Genomic DNA, 23,620 nt, shown 5'->3' on the forward strand with positions numbered 1-23,620 from the left:
GCTATGTGGAAGATAAATCTTTAAATCATTTTTTTTTTTAAAGTTTAACACTATATAGTCCCATCCTCTCACGTTGGCAAAAACACCATTCACTCACCATTTTAACTAAAATTAAATGATTTGTGATTTGATCAAATGTGTGTTCTGTTCTGATTCTTGATTCAACCAATGCAAACATTTGCATTGCACTTATTTTTCCCCCTGAGCAGCCATTCTACAGGTCTAGCTTGTCCAACTATAAAATTCGCCAAGGTTGTTCTGTGTGTTTGAGAGATATTGGTTTAAATAAAACTATTCGATTTATTGGTTTGGTTGTGTTTACTAGATATAGCCTATAATACGTATAACCCACTGTAAATAACCCTCACTAGTTATGAGGCGAGACGGACAGCGTGCATGTGCTCGTGCGCGAGCATGTTAACGGAGGTTAGTAAGGGGGGCTGGATGGATGCATGGCTAAGTCCTAAACATATACTAAAGTCACACCCACTCGATGAGGAGCTGCTCCTGGTGGTTTCGGTTAGAATTGGGAAACCGCAGCACGCCAGAGAGAGCAGGCGCACCGAATTCCCAAGAGCCAGAGCCAGAGATAGGATCACTAATTAGGAATTTTCCTTCTGAAAAGAGAACAACGACCGTTTTAAAGTCCCCGTGTCTTTTCCAAAATGGACGCACATATAGTTTTGCAGACTTTTTTTTCTTTTCTTGACATGCTTTGAAGCCGCATATCCTCTCTGAAAAATCTACATTTTGGAAACAACGGCGGGAATCTCAGGGTGTCAGAAGTTTTCCAGCAATGCACCAGTTACATCCAGCAGTGTTTGGAGTGCTTAATAAAAGCAGAAGTTCTCCTCAGGAACTGGGGCTGGACGGAGGGAATAACTGTTTGGTTTTATAACTTCTGTGCGCCCTCTCCTCCTCTTTTCTCTCCTCTGCCTCAGCCTTTGGAGTCTGAAAGAGAGTGGATAAACGATTTATGCGGATAAAGTAACTTACAAACGCTTGAAGTCGAAGGTTTTGGAGACCAGTTCGGAGATACATAACACCCCGTCAGAACTTCTAGAGTTTGCAAAAGAAGGAATGCTGAGCAGAAGAGGCGCATGGAGAGATGCTGTTTCTTTTACCATGGATCTAAAGGGCACTTTAGCGGTTTTAGTGCTTTTCCTTCTATGCTTGTGTCCCGTTTTTAGTCAAGAACTCAATCCAAAGGGTAGGAACGTGTGCAAAGTTCCAGGGTAAGTTGGATGAATAGCTTTTAGGGGGGAAGGAAATGAACGAACGCATTAATGTATTGATAGTAGGCTAAGCAAACAAGTAATATGAAAATCCAATTTTATTAAGTAGCAGCAATTAAACGTTATTTCAGTGAACTTCAAGAAAACAGTAATGCAAATGAAAAAGGCCTACATTAGCCCAAATTAAGAGTTCAAATTAAAATCGATAAAGTAGTTTATATTAATCTTTGCTTTAAAGTTAAAATAGGGCCAAGCTGTTTGTCATTTCTGATTGTGTTCTTTTTGTGGTTATAAAAAATATTTAATTATAACTAATATGACAGTGCACAGGAAATTATTCAACTTTTAAAACTGTACTTAAGTTTTTGTTTTTTGATGACGTTCCAAATAGCAAATTGTTTGAATCTGATGTGTGTCAGTCACCCTGTTTCACATCTGGGTCACTGACACACATTGAGAGATAGAGGGCGACACCAATTACTCAAGCACTGAAGCATTGAAGTCGTGGCATAGTTTAGATACTGCATAAAAAGCCAACGTAAAAGAACAATAATTCAATTAATTGGTATTAAAATACTTCTTAAAGCCCATACAAATGCATACAGTGTAAACTAAAGCGGGAGAGCAAAAAACATGCATCCTTTGATATCAAATAACTGGTAATAATCTTTCAAGGCCTACTCAGTGTTTTAGAGAGTTTGAAACTGCAAGACATGGAGAGTGATCTGTACAGTTCCACCGTCGTTGCAGATTCTAAACTCTTCTCTAACCTAAACACAGAGATCATCAAGGGTGTGACATCTAGTCCCAACACACTATATCCATGCTACATTTCATTCCAAGTAGAATAGATGCAGAAGGCTAATCACATTGATCAATGTTGATGTCCTAATGAATCTATCAAATCACAGAGGCACACATTTACAAATACTGTAAATATCACAGGCAACCAGGGATCAAAACTAGTGATTAACTTTTGAATGGATAACTGCAATGCCTAAATCTAATGAGCAGGATGGATGATAGCTTGTGTAATACTGATATCAGAAGCATTTTAACATTGAATTTAAAAGTTGCCTTTTCGAATGCACCCATCATTTAAAAAAAACTATTAACTAAAACCAACTATTTATGTTTATAATTAAATTTCAACAATTGTTTTAAGTGTTTGGTTGATTTATGTTAAAAAATTATACATTCACGTGTCTAAATTTGGTCAGTCCAATCTTCTGCAGATATTTAGCTTCAAACTACACTGCTCTTTTCCATATAATGATAATGCATGATCAAGTTCATTTGCAATTTTGCTTCTTATTAGTCATATTTTAGGTTGGGACCACTTGGTAATATTCTTTTCTTTTGTCATGTCTTATCCCGCCCTGGGCAGCAAGTGAGCCAAGACTAAAAGTGTTGCCTCTTCAAAGAAATGACCTACATATACACTTCTATTCGAAAGTTGGGTTTGTATTTAAAAGAAGTCTCTTATGCTCACCAAGGCTGCATTTATTTAATCAAAAATACAGTCAAATGTGCATAAATGTCCTTACTGTCACTTTTGATCAATTCCTTGACAGAAAAAAGTATTAAAGAGATAGTTCTCCCAAAATTTAAATTATGTCATTCACTCACCCTTTAGTTGTTCCAAACCTATATGAATTTCTTTCTTCTGCTAAACACAAAAGAAGATACTTTGAAGAATATGGGTAACCAAACAGTTGTTGGGCCCCATTGACTTCCATAGTATGGAAAAAAAATATGTGGAATATATCATTAACTGGTTGGTTACTGACATTCTTCAAAATATATTATTTTGTGTTCAGCAGAAGGAAGTAAATGATGACAGAATTTTCATTTTTAAATTAAGTTTTAAATTAAGTTTCATTTAAAAATAAAACACACATTACTGACCCAAAACATTTGAATGGTAGTGAATGCCAAATACAAAATTCACACAAAAAAATGAATTGATCATGGTGAACCTGCAGATCATCTCAAAATGCTTTCCCGAAAATATCATTAGCGAACTATGGCTTCAATTTCTGTCGTTATCAGCATATAGTTCAACAAGTCGGTGTTCCCCGAAATCATATAGTTCTACTTAACATTCACAAACAGCATCGCAAAGTTGTGTGGTTGGAACGACATGTCTCCACCTGTGGTTGGAAGCATAGTTTCTTGTTTGCATGACATGTGGACTTAATAAATCCTTATCTTGTGCAAAATTAGCAAGTTGATATTCAGTACAATCTATAGCTTTCATTTCGAACATATACAACAAATATAATTTACGTCTTTAAGTTGATCAATTTATAACAACAAATTCTAGAATTAATTTGATCTCAAACGGATTCATTAAAAAAAGTTATTATTACTCCACCACCTGTGTGACATCATAATCCAACATAGTTGACCGTCAAATTTGCGACAATACATAATTGAGCAGCGAGTTATGTTGTTGTAAACACACCCCTGGCCGATATATATCGGTCTATGACTTGCCATAATATTGGTAACCAGTTCAGTGTTCAAATAATCTTAGAAAATGACTTCATGAGGAGCATTATTTAAATTCAAAACATGTTGCAAAAAAGCTAAATTTAGATGAATAGAGTGTATCTCAAAATCATGTTGCATTTAAGCTCAGCAGGCATTTTAGGGGAATTCTACTAGCAGTGTTAAGCGATGAATGGTTTACGCGGTTGTTTAAAAGTGTGTTTACTTTGCGATTACTGGCTCCAGATGGCTATCACTGTACTTTAGATCAAAATGGAAACCACCAGATACAATCTAATGTGTATTCTCACAAACAGAGATTCTCACCAACCACAGACGTTGACAGGAAGTTCACGTTCTTTTAACAAAATTGCTCAAATTTTCCACACAGGACTTTATTGTTGCTGAGTCAAGTTTGGCCCCCTAGCTGTTGACTGATGCTCAATTTCCATTTGTTTAAGCCTTCATCCGCGGCGCTAGCTTCATGTTCTCGCTGTGGTGTGTATGTCGGGTTTGACACAGTGCAGAGAAGTCAGGGCTGTGGTGTAGATCATGTCTGGGTAAGACACGCACACATAGGCTAAACAAACTCTGACTGAATGCAGAGAGCGGCCCCCACGCTTCAGAGGAAGCCAAAGTGTGGACAAGGCCTCGCAGAGGTCACATGTGGCGGAATATGAGGGTCGGCGTATGTCTTATATCTAACAAGCACTTAGAGAGTATTCAGTTTTAAAGGGAACCCACTTGAAGTAGAGATAGCCGGGATAATTTGAAATGTTTACCATTCACTACCAATCAAATGTTTGGAGTTGGTAAGATTTTTTTAATGCTTTTTGAAGTCTCTGTTCACCAAGGCTGGATTTATTGAATCTAACATACAGAAAAACAATAATAACATTGTGTTCTGTTTTCTATTAGACAGTCTTCAGTGTCACATGACCCTTCCAAATCATTCTAATATGTCGATTTGCTGCTCAAGAAACCCAATTTCTTACTACTATCAATGTTGAAAACAGTTGTGCTACTTACTAATATTGTTCTGGAAACATTAAAAAAAAAAAATGCATTTTTTTCAGGATTCTTTGATAAAAAGTTAATCTATATAAAATATAAAAACCTTTACAGTCTTTACTGTCACTTTTGACCAATTTAATGCTTTGTTGCTGAATAAAAGTATTGATTTAAAAAAAGAAAAAGAAAAAAAGAAAATCGTACTGACCCCAAACTTTTGAATGGTACAGTAGTTTATTAGTCTACAAACATGTTGAAACCTTTAGACACATTGTGCTGTGGTGCTCGTATGGGAGACACAGGTTTGAATCAGGTCCTCATTGTGTCCCAAATCCGTTCCTCCCTCTTCCTCCCATCATTTTCTGTCAAAAGAAAGGCAAGCAACAATAGGTTTCTGCAGCATGCCTGTTGTGCGATGCTTTGAATAAAACATCCACCGCAGACACATGCAAAATTCCACTGGGATCATATGTGTTGGATTAAAAGAGTAATTCACCCCAAAAAAAAAAAAAATTCTGTCATTCCAAACCTGACTTACTTTCTTCTGTGGAACTCAAAAGAGATGTTATGACTCACACATATATATTTTCATTCTTCTGAAGCAGTATGATAGCGTCATAAGTCATAATTCACTGAAAATGTATATTTAAAATGCATACGAAGAACTGCAAATGACATTTGAGAGCTACAAATTCAGCGATTTTCAGTGAAACAAATTTCAATTCAGTTCCACACAAAAAGCTATATTGTGGTTTCAGAAGAATGTATTTAAAAAAGTTCAACTGAATATTTCAACAAGCATTTTCAAAGCGTTCTTGTTCATACTGGAGTCCAGACTGTTTATTAGACTGACTTACTGGCCTAATGCAGGACATTTGCATTACTAATCACATCAGGCTGTGGCCTTATTTTGGATCCAGCCACTCATTGTTTTTCCACATCTGACGATGCAATGAAGTTATCGCTTCAAACGGGATGTCTGGTTCGCATGACTCCTGTCGGTGAGAGGGTGGAGAATGGAATGAATGCTTACGCTTGTGTTTGCGCGAGTGGATGCGGGGTTCGCTATCTGAAACATCTGCGCTTGTGAAGCTCAGAAGAAGCTACAGATGGCACCCAGACATTTGCAATATTCCACATGCTTAAACCTCTCACGGACAGTTGAAACATTGGTCAGGGCATTTGCAAAATATGCTGACTCGAACGTTTAACGATCAGCTGTCCTTCGAGATGTCAGCTAAATGTTGTATAGATTGAATATTCAAGCCAATGCACTTTATCCTGATCATTTCATCATGATTTGTCATCTTATCATTAGGTCATCAGAGATTACGTGTTGCGGCGGATGGGCGCAGCAAGGTGAAGAGTGTTTAACACGTAAGTGTCTTTTCCTGTATGTTGGATCACTTCCTGCGTGTCACGTTACATGATTTATATCTTGACCATGTCCTTGTCCCCTCAGCTCTCTGTGAAGGCAATTTCACTTGTAATGAGAACGAGGTGTGTGTCCGACCGAACGAATGCCGCTGTCGTCATGGATATTTTGGGGCAAGTTGTGACACAAGTGAGTTGTTTTTTGTCTTTTTCAGATTAAAGTTACTGATTTTAATAATTAAAAACATGCCCTTTAATTAGCCTAATACACTCCTAAAACCGGAGAAAATAAACTTTTAACAGATATATACCAAGTTCTGTCATGAAACTAGATGGCGCAGGCTAAGGTCCTTAACGCAAACTGCTGACAATTACATTTTTAACTACACCGCTCAAGCTGATTGGTTCCTGTTGCATCTGCAGCCAATGAGCTTGCTGCTCAACATTTAAATAGTTAGTGTTTGCTGTAGCAGTTTGCAGCACGCATTCAGAGTTTCTATGAAACCCTCCACCTTCCCCAGCTCCACCTGTATAGATTTGCTACGAGTAATTTCATATATGCTATTTGTACAGAAGCAGCATTTGTAATAGCAGTAGAAAGTCTCTGTACTTGCTCTGCGGCAGCAATAATCAACAGCAGTAGCGTAGCAGATCTATTCCGCCAAGACCACATACATTACATGTATTGTATAGTCATGACAGAAATGCATTTAAAATCTTTCTTTTCCAGATAAAGTGTGTAAAAAAATACTTGTCTGCAGGGGTGTATTTAAAGGAATAGTTCACCCAAAAAATTTAATTATCCCATCATTTTCTCACCCTCATGACTTTCAGCCGAACACAATCGGTGTTATTAAACTATATTCTGGCTCTTCCTCTTAGCTTTATAATGGCATTGAAAAGAGCCCGAGTTAATGAAGCTCCAAGAGTGCATCCATCCATCTATTCATCATAAAACAAATGATAAATCATAAAATGTGGTTTAATAAATGCGTTCTGAAGTTGAGCAACGGGTTTTTGTAAGAAAAATATCCATATTTAAAACTTTATAAACTATAATCACTGGCTTCCGGCAACGGCTGTATGCGCAATCACAAGAGGTCTATTCTCACCTAAGCTTTCGCTATGCCTACGTCATACGTTGGGTCAAAGGTCACCCTTCCGCCGGAACTCGACTCTCTCGTGAATGCGCGTACGGCTGTTTGCCGGAAGCCACTGATTATAGTTTATAAAGTTTTAAATATGGATATCGTGGGAAGAGCTAGGATATTATTTAATATAACTCTGTGTTCGGCTGAAAGAAGAAAGGCATAAACACCTGGCTTGAGGGCAAGTACATTATAAGAGAATTTTTAATTTTGGGTGAACTATTCCTTTAAATTTGTCTCATGCTCTTAAATGTCCCCTTCTGATTAGCAAAGGCAAATAGAACATCCTCAAGTCAAATTCTTCAAAATGTCCCACTCCAAATTCAGCATATGCTTCAATATAACAAAGAAAATTAAAAGTGCTGCTAGTTTAAAAACATTTTTTTGGCAGACTTAAAGACAACATGACATCATAATTGAGCTTACTTTCTTTAAATATGTCCATTATTGTAAAGAATAAATCTCATAATCGTTCATAATCATAGTTCCTTCACCTCTAAAATGACCTTTCATTTTTAAAGACATAACCAAGGCCAATTATTGTACCTATATATATATATATATATATATATATATATATATATATACACACACACACACACACAATACATTTCAAAAGTTTCTTTTTTAAAGAAATCAATACTTTATTCAGCCAGGATGCATTAAACTGATAAAAAAGAAAAATGTGAGCAGCACAACTGTTTTCATTGATAATAATAATAAATGTTTCTTGAGCAGCAAATCAGCATATTAGAATGATTTCTGAAGGATCATGTGACACTGAAGACTGGAGTAATGATGCTCAAAATTCAGCTTTTTCATCACATGAATAAATTACATTTGTAAATATATTAAAATAGAAATCAGTTCAGATCAAATAAATGCAGCCTTTGTGAGCATAAGAGACTACTTTCTAAAATATTGTAACTTTTGAACGGTACTGACTATATATATCACATTAATATTAAGAAATTGTATTTTAACTAAGCAATCTGAATTTTAGCCAAAGAAACTTGAACAATATCACCTGAAATCATTACTTCAGCTTTCCAGTTGCACAGTAAATGTTTCCTTTCTTAAACCACAACCTGTGCCTCTTTTTGACTCCCCTAGAGTGTCCCGCTCAGTTCTGGGGCCCGGACTGCAAGGGCATGTGCACGTGCCACCCTAACGGTAAATGTGACGACGTGACCGGGAAGTGCACGTGCTACCCCAACCGCTGGGGTGAAAACTGCGAGAAGGCCTGCAACTGTCAGAAAGGAAAATGTGACCAGGAGACGGGCAAATGCACCTGCCATGCCGGTTACTGGGGGCCGCAGTGCAACAACAACTGCTACTGCAGCATCAACTCTGTGTGCGACCAGACGGGCCGCTGCATCTGCAACCCTGGCTGGTACGGACGAAATTGCGGTGCTCAATGTCTGTGTAATAACTCGCCTTGTGAGCAGTTTACAGGCCGATGTCAGTGTAGGGAGAGGCTTTGGGGTCAGCGCTGTGAGCGGTACTGTCAGTGCGTCCACGGGAAGTGTAACCCGGCAGACGGATCGTGTACCTGTAAACCCGGATTCAGAGGAAAGCTATGCCGGGAGCCGTGTCCAGCTGGACTCTATGGACAGACCTGCAAAAACAGGTGAGGAAAAGTGATATACACTACCAGACAAAGGTTTGTTTTTGAAAGAAGCCTCCTATGTTCACTAACGCTGCATTTATTTGATCTAAAATACTGGAAAAAAAATAAAAATAATAATAATATTGTGAAATATTAAAAGAACAGTTTTCTATTTTCATATATTTTAAAATGTAATTTTAACATCTCATCTGTGATGGCAGAGCTGCATCTTCAGCATCATTACTCCAGTCTTCAGAGTCACATGATCCTTCAGAAATCATCGTAAAATATGCTGATTTGCTGCTCAAGAAACATTTCCTATTGTTATCAATGTTGAAAACAGAAACTTTTTGTGTGTGTGTGTGGAAACCATGATACACTATCATTCAAAAGTTGTTTTACTATGAAAATGTTTTTTTATCAGTTTCCCACAAAAATAATAATATGCAAAAACTGTTTTCAAAATTGATTATAATAAGAAATGAATGATTTCTGAAGGATCGTTTGACACTGAAGAATGGCGTAATGATGCTGACTAAAATCTACTAACTAATAAGTAACTTTGCAACTCTAATGAGAGTTTGGTGACATGTAGTTGCAAGTTACTGAGAGTAAGTAGAATGTCTAAAGTGGACTATCGAAATAAAGTGTAACCGAAAATCTTAATGATTCCAAACTTTTGAGCAGTAGTGTGCAGTATATTAATATTCAGAGCTTTATATCTTCTTGATTTTATTGCCATAACTTGTTCTCTTCTCTGTTTGACTGACCATACCTGGACGATCCCGGGCTTTCCTTTCTGCCGTTGATTCAGGTGTGGCCACTGCAAAGGCCAGCAGCCCTGTAAGGTGACGGACGGGCGTTGTGTAACGTGTGAGAGCGGCTGGAACGGGACAAGATGTGACCAGGCGTGTGTGGAGGGTTACTTCGGAGAGAACTGTAAGGATCAGTGTCCACCGTGCAAAGACGGTCACTTCTGCAACCGCATTGATGGGAAGTGCTCCCACTGCAATCCCGGCTGGATTGGAGATCGGTATGAATCTTTGGCTGATAGTGAACCCTATTGTAGCTGACAGTTATAAAAGAATTACAGTTAACAAAACAAAAATGATCACAACTGAGGGGGAATTCACTAAGAATGTGCTATTTACACACACACACACACACACACACACAGTATATAATTGAAATTATAATAATAATAAACATAAATAGAACAGCTGCGCAGCTTAATGTTTTTGTGGAAACTTTCTCTGAATATTTCACTATTTAATGAATAGAAAGTTTATAAGATCACCTCTCGAATTATTCCTACTGTATATTGCTCCTCGAAGACTTTTCGGATGACAACTTTGAATTGACCTTTGATCCTCTGTCTGTCTGTATTTGTGTCTCTGTGTAGCTGTGAGGTGCGCTGTCCTAACGGCACCTATGGAGACAACTGTGTAAAAGACTGCAGCCACTGTTTTAATGGAGACTGCCATTTTGCCACAGGAGAGTGTCTCTGTGACCCTGGCTTCAATGGGACATAGTAAGTCACATCTCTGAGTCACGCACATATTTAGGTCATCTTGATATCAAGGCCTGTTTTCACTAACGGATGAATCACAAAATCAACAAAGAGTCATTCTAAATGGTTTAAGGATGAGTAACTTTCAACAAATTGCAGTGTGCTAAACAGGACACCCCAAATGGTTAAATGAGAATTAGTTATTTGCCAAACACAATTTCATATTTAACATGTAAATATTTTGTGAGGAAAAGCATGAATTTGCCCTTGTAACAAAAAAGAAGGCATTTTTGAAACTATAGTCTATAACTACAGTGATTGAAAGAGAATAATATTGATGAGCCTGAATAACTTAAATGTCCAGACTCCACTCATACTTAGAAAATTCCAGGCTTATAGTGTCATATCTAATTTATTTATTTACTTTATTAGCTTGGTTTTATTATTTATTAATAAATTGTTCCTGTGATCAAAGCTGAATTTTGAGCATCATGACTCCAGTCTTCAGTCTCACATGATCCTTTAGAAATCATTCTAATATGCAAATTTAGATTTGCTGCTCAAAAAACATTACGGTATTATTATCAATGTTGATAGCAGTCGTGTTGGTTATGTTGTGAAACTGATGAATAGAAAGTTCAAAAGATCAAAATTTATTTTAAATAGAAATCTTTGTAAAATTATACATATCTTTACTGACACTTTTGATCAATGTCCTTGCTGAATAAAGGTATTAATTACATTTAAAAAAAATTAATAAAAAAAATAATCATACTGACCCCAAACTACCGTAGTAGTGAACGGTATAGTGAAACATTAAATAAATACATTGTTAGATTATTCAGCATTCAACATCTTACATTACATCCTTGTAATATTTGCATATTAAACTGCAGTTGGTTTCTTTAGGAAATGCCAAATTAGTATATTTCACTTAGTTGAATATTTATCTAAATATTGACCACAAACTGCACTTCAATCATGTCATACCTTTATCTTCAATTGACGAAACTTCACTTTAAACACAAACACATACAAATAAAATGTATTTTTATGCAATACTTCCCTTTTCTCTGTAAGACATTTAAAATATTTTCAGTGTCTTCAGTTTCAGTGAAGTTCAGTGTCTTTTAATAAGAACTTCTGTGCTTGTTTCATTTTGTTCATTCCTCTTTTCTGTTCTTTGGTTTGCATTGCCAACATCTACATAATTGCCTGTAATTCCCCAAACTGCCGTGTTCCATTTTCACTGGAAACTCCTGTTGCTTTGTACACAATGATTGTATTGACTCTCTTTCTCAGTGCTCTTTGCATTTCTTTTCACTTTAGCTGCAACCTGACCTGTGAGTTCGGTCAGTTCGGAGTGAACTGTGCCCAGACCTGTCCATGTCACGACAAGAACTGCAACCCAGTGTCAGGGGTCTGCAACCTATGTAAGAAACCCTTCCTGTCTCTCTTTGGAATAATTAAATTGTCATTTCTCAAGCTATGTTATGTCATTTGCTATGGAGACACAAAAGAACCCCTGAGAGATGTTGAGATATAGTTATGGGTCCAACTTCAGTCATATTTTCCATTACGTAAGGAAGAGAGGAATAGCTGCCCAGTTGACGCAGAGGTCAACTCAAGATTCAACCTTTTGACTCGCAGCAGATTTGTTTTTAAATCATGTCATGATCATTACTCCTGGTAGATGTTTGATATTCCCTAGCTAAGCTGTTTTCATCAATGCTATATTTAAAAGGATTTGAGCATATTAGAATGATTTTTGAAGGATCATGTGACACTGAAGACTGGAGTAATGATGCTGAAAATTCACATCATATGAATAAGTTACATTTTTAATATATTCAAACAGAAAACAGATATTCTAAATTGTAATAATATTTTACAATATTACTGTTTTTACTCTATTTTGGATAATATAAATGCAGCCTTGGTGAGGACGAGACATATAGAAAAATATATTTTTTTCTTACCCCACTGACAACATATTTTTGTCATAAGCAAATGTGTTTGTCAAGTTTATATTTAAAACAATAAAAACAAATGCCAATGCTGTAAAAAAATAATATTTATTTTCAAGGTACAGTATATTTTCTAAAAAAGTCTTATAATCTTATACATTTACCTTTGTCTTTAAATTTATCTTAACTCTTTCCCGCCAGAATTTTTATTTTTTTTTGCCAGCCACAACCAGCATTTTTTTTTATAATTTTCACAAAATTATGGCCCCCAGAATATTTTGTTGTAGAAATACCTACACATGCAATATGGCAAAAGAAAGACCATCAGAATAAAAAAAATAAAAAACTTTTATTGTAACTTAATGCATTCTTTTTTTTCAATACTTGAATGTAGGTAAGTTTCATAAGCAAGCAACATTTTGAGCAAAAAGCTAAGAAAAAATATTTTTTTTCAAAGACTACATCCGGATTGGATTCAGAACAATGATTAAAACAAAGATGGAGTAGATCAAGTCCATCAACACCTCTAAAGCTTTCACAGTCCTATAGCTCGTCTTGGGTCGACAATTAATTCAATAACATTTGGCAGTTTTTGATTTATAAGCTGTTTAATGTTAATTCATGTGTTATTTTACATATGCATCTGCAGCTTACATATGATATCGCTTGTTTCTGCATCTTCTTCTCTTGTGTTTTGATCCGGAGATTCTGTACTCTTTCAGAAGATCCCTAATAGATCCGCCTACCGTATACCATTCGGTCAATGGTGGGGAAAGAGTTAACATTGTTAATGATAAACAAGACAAAAATGTGCCGTTTTCCAAAACATTTGAATAATCAAGAAAAATAAAATGTTCCTAACATTTCCTGAATATAGAATTTTTTTATTTTTTTTACTGCACACATGATTTGTGCGCTTTATTCAAAGTTGTCAAAGCCATTTGATTGCTTTGTGTGAGATACAGACCTGGAATTTAAGTCATTGCTCACTATTGTTGTCTCTTTCATTATTTTTTAGGCAGCATAACCTTCAATATCACTGAATTAAATTGACGAAAAGAGTAAAAGATCATTAATTTCTCTTTAAAAATCAATGAGAAACATGTTGTGCAGGCAAAAGAAACACACAGTTGCTATTTGTAACATGCCTGCGTAGTCTTCACTATGTAGGTCACTGCCGTAGACAGCAGCAGTTTAACATGGCGGGCTTGATGGTGTTTCCAGAGCGGTGTCTTATTTTTACGGCTGTGTTTTTTGGCTCTTTTCCTGCCTGCTCGCAGACTTACTGAGAGCCGGGGTTGTTTCACACAGCTGAGAGAAATACTACAGGAAGAGAGACAGAGTGATGAGGAAAGGTGTGGGTCAGGAGAGTTTTCACAGGGACTTGAGTGAAGGCAGAAATGTCGTCATTGTGCCCGACCTTTGTGAGGCCTTCCTCGAACGCAGCTGTGCTTTCAGGACACACACTACACTCGGACTGAGCTCACGTCTGTGAGCATCGAGCGCAAATCAAAGAGTCAAATAGTCATCAGTTATTATGCTTTAACTGTTTTCAGTTGGTTTTTCAGTAGCAAATGTTTGCAGAAGAAATATTATGAAAGGAGCTTTTGGGTTCAGCTGAAAATAATTTGTACCTCTGTTTGACAAAATTGCTGCAGAGATTTCAATTGCGTTTAAATGCTTTCGCACCAGGGTGGTTCCCAGAGAACGAATGGTTCCCAACATTTTCCTGTTTGCGTTTGCACCTCCAGTAGGAACTCTGAAGTGACGTAAGCCACGCTTGTTGTTGTGACTTTTATTTTGACGGCGCAGCGGACCTTTACTTTGACGATGCTGACAACGCCAGCCAGAGCCTGAGCACACAGTGCTGCTCGCATTCTCTGTGTTCATTAGTTTACGATCTGTCTAACAGTCCTGTCTAAAACGTTATTATATAGAACTGTTACACAAAGAAAGTAGACAGTATTTGAAAAGGTGTTAGCGTTTGCCGTGTGGTTGATGTCCAGTGTTGCTAGCTGGGCAGAAATACATAATCAAGTTTCTCCTGGTCCCCTCAAAGTTGCGTTGGATTTTCTCCTTAGCGTAGGTTGAGAGGTCCATCCATTTATCACCGTTTTCCATGTTTGTGGAGTTAGTTACTGGAGTAAATATATAGGCTAGAATCTGTGTGTGTACACGGCTTTTTAAAAAATTGCGGGTGCTGGTCTTTCGCGTGCATTCGGCCAATCAGCGTACACTTACGTCACTGGTAGTTCCTATAGTGCTGGTTTAGACCCTACTCTGAAGTAGGCCCTGTCCCAAATGACACACTTCATTTGCACTTTCGGTCTTGTAGACTCTCGGTACGAATCCACTTCTGTCGCGCCGCACTCCACTTTATTCCTATGGGTGACGTCAAGCGACTTTAGCGCGCCCGCAAAGCATCCTGGGAAGGAGGTGCTACATTTGGAAAAATGTAGCGCGTCAAAAAAGCTGGTTGATGCCCATCTTTATGCAAATGAATCCGTTGAACTCGACTATCCAATAGAAGTAGAACACATGGGGACGGGGGGAAGTCTCTCGCGGGTCCTTTGTTCTAGACTGGCCACTGGCTCAAAAAAACACGCCCATAGTGGTAAACTTGGAACGCCCATCAACGTACAAATGTGGGGAGGCGTCGCGACAGTCACAATGGCTGCCGCGTGCGCGTGTCCGTTATGTCCGTGAGACCGTAGAGTGTCCCATTTGTCATTTTAGCTCTCAGAAGGGTGCTTGCTCTTTTTTCTTTTTTTTTACAATAAATGTGAAAACCCATTCTAGTAGAACCTTTGGAAAAGGGCCTCATCCATACACAGTTTATTATAAACATTTGTTCATGGCCTGCTGGTTGTGTTTATCTGGGTTTAAGTTGTTGCTTATGTTGCGTAAATATTAATAATGACATAACATATGCATATTGAACTAATAATTGGCCTTGGATGATCCAGGCGAAAAATACGGTGCATCCAACAGCAGAAATTCTTCATTGTCAGCAGTGCCAAGTTAAGCATCCCATCACTGTCTTTGTTTATGAACGGAAGAGCCAAATGGCCACACATTATGCTCCAGTGATAATGCCTGTTGGCAACAGATTCAAAGAAGCCACTGGCAGACTTCCTGCATCTCACAGGACACAACTGCTAGCTCTTAAACTCCTGAACTGGTATGGGAATTCCAAGAACATTTAGTTTAAGTTAGGTACAATGTTCTTCTTTAGCATGGAAAAACGCAAGATAAATGTAAAAGCTGTTTTATAAGAAATGCCATTTGCAATGATGCAACATCAAATTATTCTTACATTTTAAAATATGTGAAATATTACACTTTATATAATTATTATATTTAATACTTTATATATTAAATAAATATTACACTAATACTTTATTCTGATTGGTCAATTACAGGATTCTGCCGGTTACTTATGAAGGTCATTAAACTTTAAGCTGCGTAAACTTCAATATTCACTGCATTAAATAAACAAACAAAAATGTACCAATGTGGTTTGTTCAGGCAAAAACAAAAGTAGCTTTGAGTCACTGGAATTGGTTAATTTCTGTACAATGTTCTTTGGCAGGCAACATTTTATGAACATTTAAACTGTTTAATGTGAAATTCCATGTGCAATAATGTAATATGATTCTACAATTATTACATTTGTAACATTTCCATATACTGTATTACAGTCTGGTCGAATTTGGCAGTCTGCAGTGTGTTTATAAAGTTCATTAACTTTTATAGTGTGTAATCTTCAATATCACTATAATTTGTGACCACTAAATTGTATAATTGCCCCTCAACCACTTGTTTATGTCAATTTATTGATTTATTTACTAAGTGGTCATAGTCCTCAACCGGCCAAGAGTTTATTTTGTGATAAAGACCAACTGGCTGTGTATTATCCCCGTTTCGGATTCGAAGATGAAATAGGCTCCTGCTTTTAGGAATTCTATATTTTGAATTACTTCTTGTTACCTGTTGTTCTTCTCACCTCAATTGTACCTTGGTCTCCTACTGCAGCCATGCTTTCACTGAACACCCTCCATCTGTCCTGAAAAAGGCTGTGTTAAAGTAAACAATTGAATGAATACACGCATATGTTAGTGCCATTTCTTCTAAATTGCAAATTTTACACTCTCCGTCTGTTTCTTTTAGATCCTAATCAGCGGATGGGGGTAATAGCTGCTGGGACGCTGGTAACATTCCTGCTGGTGGTTCTTCTGTCTCTGCTGTGCTGCTGCTTCCTCTGTACCAACAAAGACAACCGCAAGTGAGTGCAAATCAACACTAGTTTCTCAATCCAGTTCTTAGTCAGTCCCAGCCTTCTGAATTAAAAGTTAAAACACTTTCTCCAGTTACAGTTTATTGTGCTGAGACAATCACAAGTACGTTTTTTGTAGATTTTATGAAGGGTTTAAACATTGGGCCTCATTCATGAAACTTTTGCAAATATGAGTAAATTTGTGCATAAAATGGACTTTACCCGAATACTTTCCTCTTGACTCACAAATGTTTTGTAAACCTCCGATTTGATAGTTACCGGTAAACGTGTTAATGAATTCTAATTATTTGTAAATAGGAAGCTTCACTGTTTCAGTGGTTTATCATGTCTTAGGGTGTGTTCACACTTGGCATGTTTGGTTCGATTAAAACGGACCCTGGTGTGGTTACTCTGCTATTGTGGTTCATTGGATACGTGTGAACGCTGTCATCCGAACCCTGGTGCACACCAAACAAGCGAATTGGGTCTTGGTCCGCATCCAAATGAACTCTGGTGCGGTTCGAATGAAATACAAACGTAACACGGACCAAAGACATGTAAACGAACCAAAAACAGGACATGATGTCACAGGATGCAACCCTAAAAAGGACAGAATACTCAAGCAGAATACTACCTGTATTTCTCGTCATAGTTGTGTTGTCCATTACAGTTTGGTACAGGCATCAGAACAGTGTCTCCTCGCAGTAGATCTTCTTTTGTGTGTGTGTGACGGAGGGATTCCTGCCGCTGTTTTGACTCTTTTACACATTTTATAAGCTCTTCACGAGTTCTCAGCTGGTCAAAATACCATCATATGTAGCTACCCACATTCAACAAGCTCATTTATCCCAGCACACAGCATCGGTTTTGGATTTCCATTAGTTCCGTGGCGAAATATATGCAATACAAATTTTTGGGTCTGGACCAAACGAGCCAAGTGAACCGAACTACAAATGTAAACACACCCGAAGTTTGGTTAGTAAATGTAAGCACTTTATTTTTATTCTAAGTAAACAAAAGGTATTGAGTGTGTAAGATATACCCCTACCCCAATTAAATAATATATTTTTTATTTTTTTATCAATTTCAGGGTATCACATTCATTATACACTAATTATTTGATGTTAGAACCCGGAAGTTCTAGAATAATTCGCAGCTGGTTCCTTTGAGATTTCCCTATGAGGTTTTATAATTCTTTAATGTATGATCCTGTAGTAATCATAACTTGACGAAACTTTGACGTTTTGTTCTATAACGTACACCGCACAGCGCACACACTCGCACATAAAAATGTATGATTTCAAAAATGGACATAATTCCTTCAAAATTAGCGTTTTCACTATGGGTGTTTGTAAAACGTCAAAGAATAGTCAAGTTATGTTTACACATAAATTGAAAAACCCCATAGGAAAATCTCAAAGGAATCAGCAGGGAATTTGTCTTCCGGGTTCTGACGTATTCCCTGCACCACTCTATAATATGCCAAGTTGCTGCTCAAGGAACCTTTTTTATGAATAGCAACCACTTGAGTGGTACTGCAACACATAAACTGTGTGTGAACGTAACCAGATTTTAGTGCTGTAAAACTGGACTGACAGCGGCGGTGTGAACGTGGCCATTGCGTCTATCTCAAACTCACCCCTGGCAAAGAACATCTTTTAACAAAGCCTGTCATCAGAATTGTTCACAGTTCGCTGAAGTGAAAGCCTCCTCTGTTCTCTGCAGTCAGTCGGGAAAACTCAAGACTCTCGAGTTCTAGAAATCACAGTCGGCTGTTTTCTTAAACTTTCCACCTTTTCTAAATGGCTGGAAAACTACAGAACGTAAGACCAACTGAGCCTAGATTTCCTCAGTTTGCCACTGAGGTAGATGAATTCCTATATTTCTCCTTCATTTGAACATTAAATCTATAATCTCTATGGTTTGATGGTGTATACCGTATGCAGTTGATGCTAGTAGGGGTTAACTCTACACTAACACACACCAACAATATAGAATCCATTTCTGGGCAGTGTAATGTTGGTCTAACGTCACCCTTCCTCTTTCAGCCCTGACCAGGAAAACTCCACCAACAGCAAGAAGGCCAAAATAATCCTCTGTGGTGGATTCAGCCGAATCAGCACCAAACTCCCCAGAATCCCTCTGAGGAGACAGAAACTACCCAAAGTTGTTGGTATGTCCTCATTTTCCACAATCTAAAATTATATATGCTTCAGTATGCCATTTGTAAACTGAACCACACTACAGATATGCACTTAATATGATGTGCCTGATGTTAAGTCTTCAATGGTTTAACAAAAACAGCATGTTTACCGAGTATATTAGTGACATCCTTTATCGTAAAAGGGCATGTTTTAATGCAAATCCCCTTTAGCACAAACAGTGTCATTTTTAATATTGGCAACCTAAACGTTAATTTAAATGTTTGTTTGTGTGAACGCTCCTTAAAGGAGTAGTTCACCCAAAAAAATGAAAATTGTGTCATTTAAAACATCCTAACATCGTTCCGAACCCATCTGACTTTCATTCTTCTGCGTAACAAAAGATATTCTGAAGAATGTTGGAAACCAAACAACATTGGACTTTATTGAATTCTTTTGTAGGGACATAAAAACACTAGGACATTTTGTAAAATATCTTCTTTAATGTTCCATGACATGAGAATGTTAAACAACATGAGGATGTTGACAATTCAATTGTATAATAATTTAATCATCCTCACATCATTCCAAACCTGTATGACTTTCTTCTGCGTGATATTTTGAAGAACGTTGGGAACCAAACAACATTGAACCCCATTGAATTCTATTGTAGCGAGTAAACTTTCCCTTTACGTAAATCATTTGTTGGTTGACTTACCTTTTCGGCACTTTCAAATCATTGCTGTGTTGAGTTGTTTGTGTTTGTCATATCAAAATCTGCCTCAACCAATGGCGTGAGTTTGGGGCGGGGCTCTCTTTTCCCTGACCAATGGCAGATGGGGCAGTGGTTGGGAACCTGTTTGAAAGCAAGAACAATTTTTGCAATTTTTACTGGCTAAAAGCCCCAGTCAGAATGAAAAGCGCTCTGCGTTGACTCAAACAAAGTCTTTAGGGTTTCATCTGAATGGAATGCTCTGGGTGCATGTCTTATTTCCCTTGGCTCCATGTGAAGCTTCACGTCCTTATTAATCTGTACCCAAACAGACATTAGTTTTCTTTTCCCTGCATTTCTCCCCTCATTTCCCTATTTCTTATTAAAACAGACGGCTGGGAGCTGAATGTTCCCCCAATCAAAGACTCCTCTGTTTTTGCCAGGATGGAACCCCTGTGTGGAGTTCTTGTGGTTGAGGAACTGTATGGGCTGCTGCTGCCAGGAGCCGGTTTTAGAGAGAATATTAAAGTGGCCATGCAAACATATTATACTTTTTTAAGGAAGTTTGTTTGGAATATTCATTTTGGACTTGGATTCAGAGACCAAATCGTAAAAGGCATGGCATATCAAGTTAGCACTGCCCAACACTAAATTAAGTGAATTGGACTTCTTAAATATAGAAAAACGTGGGTATATTTTGCAGCCGTTTTTCTTGAATGCAATGATTGGACAAACATTTTTTGGTCCCAAGACTTCCACAGACGCGTTTTAATATTTAGACCACTTCTATTATTGATTGCTATAAGGATGTGAAGAGAGTTTCAACAAGTGTAACAAAAAGAATTTGAAACAAAAATTGCCTTCCCTACCTTTAATTACAAACCCTCATGTCGTTCCAACCCCGTAAGACTTTCATTCATCTTCGGAAGACAAATGAAGATCTTTGTAATGAAATATTTCTGTCCCTCGATTAACAGCCTACGCATTACGCAACTACCAGTTGCAAGGCCCAGAAAAAATTTGCATGATAATACGATAAATATTCCATTTAAAATGAAAGGTTTTTAGATACTAGAATGTGTCTAAATGTGTAAAATGTTCATATTTAAAGAAGAACTTGGCAACATTTTTAACTTTAATAAAACTGTCTAGAAATAATTTTGATGGTTAAACAACCTGTTCTGGTGATATTGGTGACTTTCCCCACTCACAGCGTTCCCAGGCGGAAAACCAACCTTGCAACTTGGGGACTACCATCCCGGCAAGATATAAATTGTAAGTCTCGTGAGAAGCGAGAACAAGAACGAGCGAGAAACACAAACTGCTTTATGGTTGATAACAGAATACAAAATGTACATGTCAATGTTCTATGATAATGTGTATGATGTATTACCCACCTCGGTAGACATAGCTCCACACGATAAAGTTGGCTTGCTCCGATCATAACAAATGCACATGAGCAGCGGTTGAAAGGGGGAGGAGGGCGCCGCAAGTGAGTTTTTTACGACAGTGTTGTGAAATATACGCCCCACAGCTGTAGGGGGAGCTCGTGGGGAAAACATGCGACAACAAAAGTGAAAATCAGCGAAGAAATTACTAGATTTGCAGAGTTCTGCTTTAATGCGATGGAGACACCTGTGTGAAATTGAGGACAGACTTCTGTACATCCACTGTACAGTGTACATCCACTAAAAATCATCAAAACATCAGTTGATTTAAAGTCATGGGTCATCTCCAAATCACAAGCAAAAATCCAGGTCCCAATCAAGGAAACAAGAGCTGAATTCTTCTTTTACAAAGAATATGGATGGCACAGCTTTAATTAAAACAAACAATACCCCAGTGTATGGGTAACAGGCGGTCACGGGTGAGCAGCATTTAGTTATTTAGTGACAGAGCCCGAGAGAAAGCCCAGAGCCATACTGTCCTCTAGAGACATGTGCTTCCACACTAATTTACCACATTACATAAGTTAAAGAGTCACTGCCATCGGACCCGGGTAAAGAAAAATCCTGTCTAAAACAATAATGTCACTGTTGGTTAGGGTTGAGTATGGCCTGCAGATTGTTTCAATAAAACCCCTCAAGCTGTAAAACCCTGGATAGACAACAGAGAACAAGCAAGTAGAAACACCCAATAAGAAGATGGCACTTTAGCAGAAGAGATATGACCAGCGTTCGGCTCTCAAACATAAACTGGCCCTTTCATCCACGGACTTTATGACAAAATTGATTGAGAATGAGTCTCTTTCATCTGACAAATCAAAGAGTGTTAAATGACTCTGGAGACGACCAAAATCAACACAAAACAATGTTGCTTTTCACGCTCACTCTTGATTAGTAAAAAAAAAAAGAGAAGGGGTTTAGCGATAGCATATGAGAGGGAGAACTGAAAGCAAACGCAGATGAGCGTCTACCCCGTTCCCTTCCCCACCCCCTCGAACTTCTCACTTCATGGGAGGAGCTGGATGAAAATATCATTCTCTATTTCCCTCTTTTTTCCTCTTCCTCCTTTTCCTGTTGCGGTTCTGCTATCCTCATTGGCCGACTGCGGCAGTGAGGTCTGCTATTTTTTCCCTTTCTTTTCTTCCCCCACTTTTTTTTTTTGTTGAAACTCTACCCTCACAGGAGAGCAAATGGGGGGCAGGGGGTCTTTAGACAGGAAGTGACTAAATTTACCTCAGAGTGTTTCAGAGCCCATTTTTACTCCAACTAAAGCTGGTAATGACAGATTTAAGACAAAAAGGACAAAAAAAGAATGAAAATGTTTATTCCCTCATCTCCTCTGGACCCACATTCTGTTTCTCACCATAATTTAGATTTAGGAAAAACACATTTCTACACCAGTGTAGAAAGTCATCTGTCTTGAAACGAACAGTCATATCTGGATGATTCTCACAATACCTGTCAAGAATACATCATGTTTTACCCCTAAACCAAAAGAATGAGACAAGAATATATATATATACACACACATATATACACACACACACACGGAATTTGATGAAATACTGATTTAAATAAAAATAATGTTAAAGTATGCAAATATTTTAATGCTAAAGTTAACTTTACAAAGTATTTTAATTTAACTGACACTATAATCAGGGGTGCACAAAACTGGTGTGCATGCATGGTAAAAATAAATGTGGAGGGAGCACTTTGAGTACCAACATTTTTTTGGGGAAAAAATGTTTACTTACTGGAGTAGGAGTAGTCTCTGTCTCTGGTAAGATCGGCATCATGATGATAAGTGTGTTCATTAATTATTAGGGGTGAAACAGATCGCAGTTGATCTGTGATCCGTACGGATCAGGCCCCACGGTTCGGCACGCATGTGATTCGCAGATTAACTGGCAAGTTTAACCATCATAGATTGAAAGTTTATCATATGGACGTGTTTTGTTCTGCCAATTTACACATTCAAACTATTTTAAACGCAGAAGAAGAGGCGTAAATCAGGACTCACGCGCTTTTATCCGTGCGTACGGCCGCACACACCCGAAACGTGCGCACAGAGAGAGAGAGAGAGAGAGAGAGAGAGAGAGAGAGAGAGAGAGAGAGAGAGAGAGAGAGAGAGAGAGAGAGAGAGAGAGAGAGAGAGAGAGAGAGAGAGAGAGAGAGAAAGAGAGAAAGAGAGAAAGAGAGAGAGAGAGAGAGAGAGAGAGAATTTGAAAACACCTTTATTACAACTTAAGTGTTTTAACATTTAAAACAAACTATTTAAAATAAATTACATGAATTGAGTAAAATAAAGATTGTCATCTACAACAGAGCACAAAGCCCCTCCATAACACCAAACATCCTCAAACATGGCAAGACATGAAGTAGCTTTATAAAACTTAAAATCAATCAAAATTCTTGACTTCACCATAGCAACAAACATAGACACAAGATTAAATTCCTGATTCTGTTCAATTTTGTCTTTACGACTCATGTATATTGCCATTTTACTTTTGCCCAAAACAAAATTTAACAACTGACACTCTCTCTGTCGTCTCTTTGTATATTTAACACCAAAGATAAAAACTTGCATTGAAAAATCTTCATCAAAAGAATTAAACAAATTTTGTAAAACCTCAAATAAAGGTTTAAGTCTATGACAACTCATAAAAACATGAAAAACAGTCTCCCTTTGTGAGCAAAAT

General features: G+C 37.6%; 1 protein-coding gene across 1 annotated transcript in view; it reads left to right on the forward strand.

Annotated features, from left to right (window-relative positions):
* The first annotated feature begins 410 nt into the window (after positions 1-410).
* scarf2 (scavenger receptor class F, member 2) overlaps positions 411-23,620 on the forward strand; it is a 38,344-nt gene continuing 15,134 nt past the window's right edge. The window contains exons 1-9 of the mRNA XM_079608063.1: positions 411-1,235; positions 6,058-6,116; positions 6,202-6,303; positions 8,375-8,891; positions 9,685-9,903; positions 10,273-10,401; positions 11,710-11,813; positions 16,518-16,632; positions 18,672-18,796. Coding sequence (XP_079464189.1) covers positions 1,081-1,235; positions 6,058-6,116; positions 6,202-6,303; positions 8,375-8,891; positions 9,685-9,903; positions 10,273-10,401; positions 11,710-11,813; positions 16,518-16,632; positions 18,672-18,796 — 1,525 coding nt within the window. The 5' untranslated portion in view covers positions 411-1,080. The remainder of the gene's footprint in view (positions 1,236-6,057; positions 6,117-6,201; positions 6,304-8,374; positions 8,892-9,684; positions 9,904-10,272; positions 10,402-11,709; positions 11,814-16,517; positions 16,633-18,671; positions 18,797-23,620) is intronic.

Source organism: Phoxinus phoxinus (genome assembly GCF_949152265.1).
Source record: "Phoxinus phoxinus genome assembly, chromosome: 3".
NCBI lineage: Eukaryota > Metazoa > Chordata > Actinopteri > Cypriniformes > Leuciscidae > Phoxinus > Phoxinus phoxinus.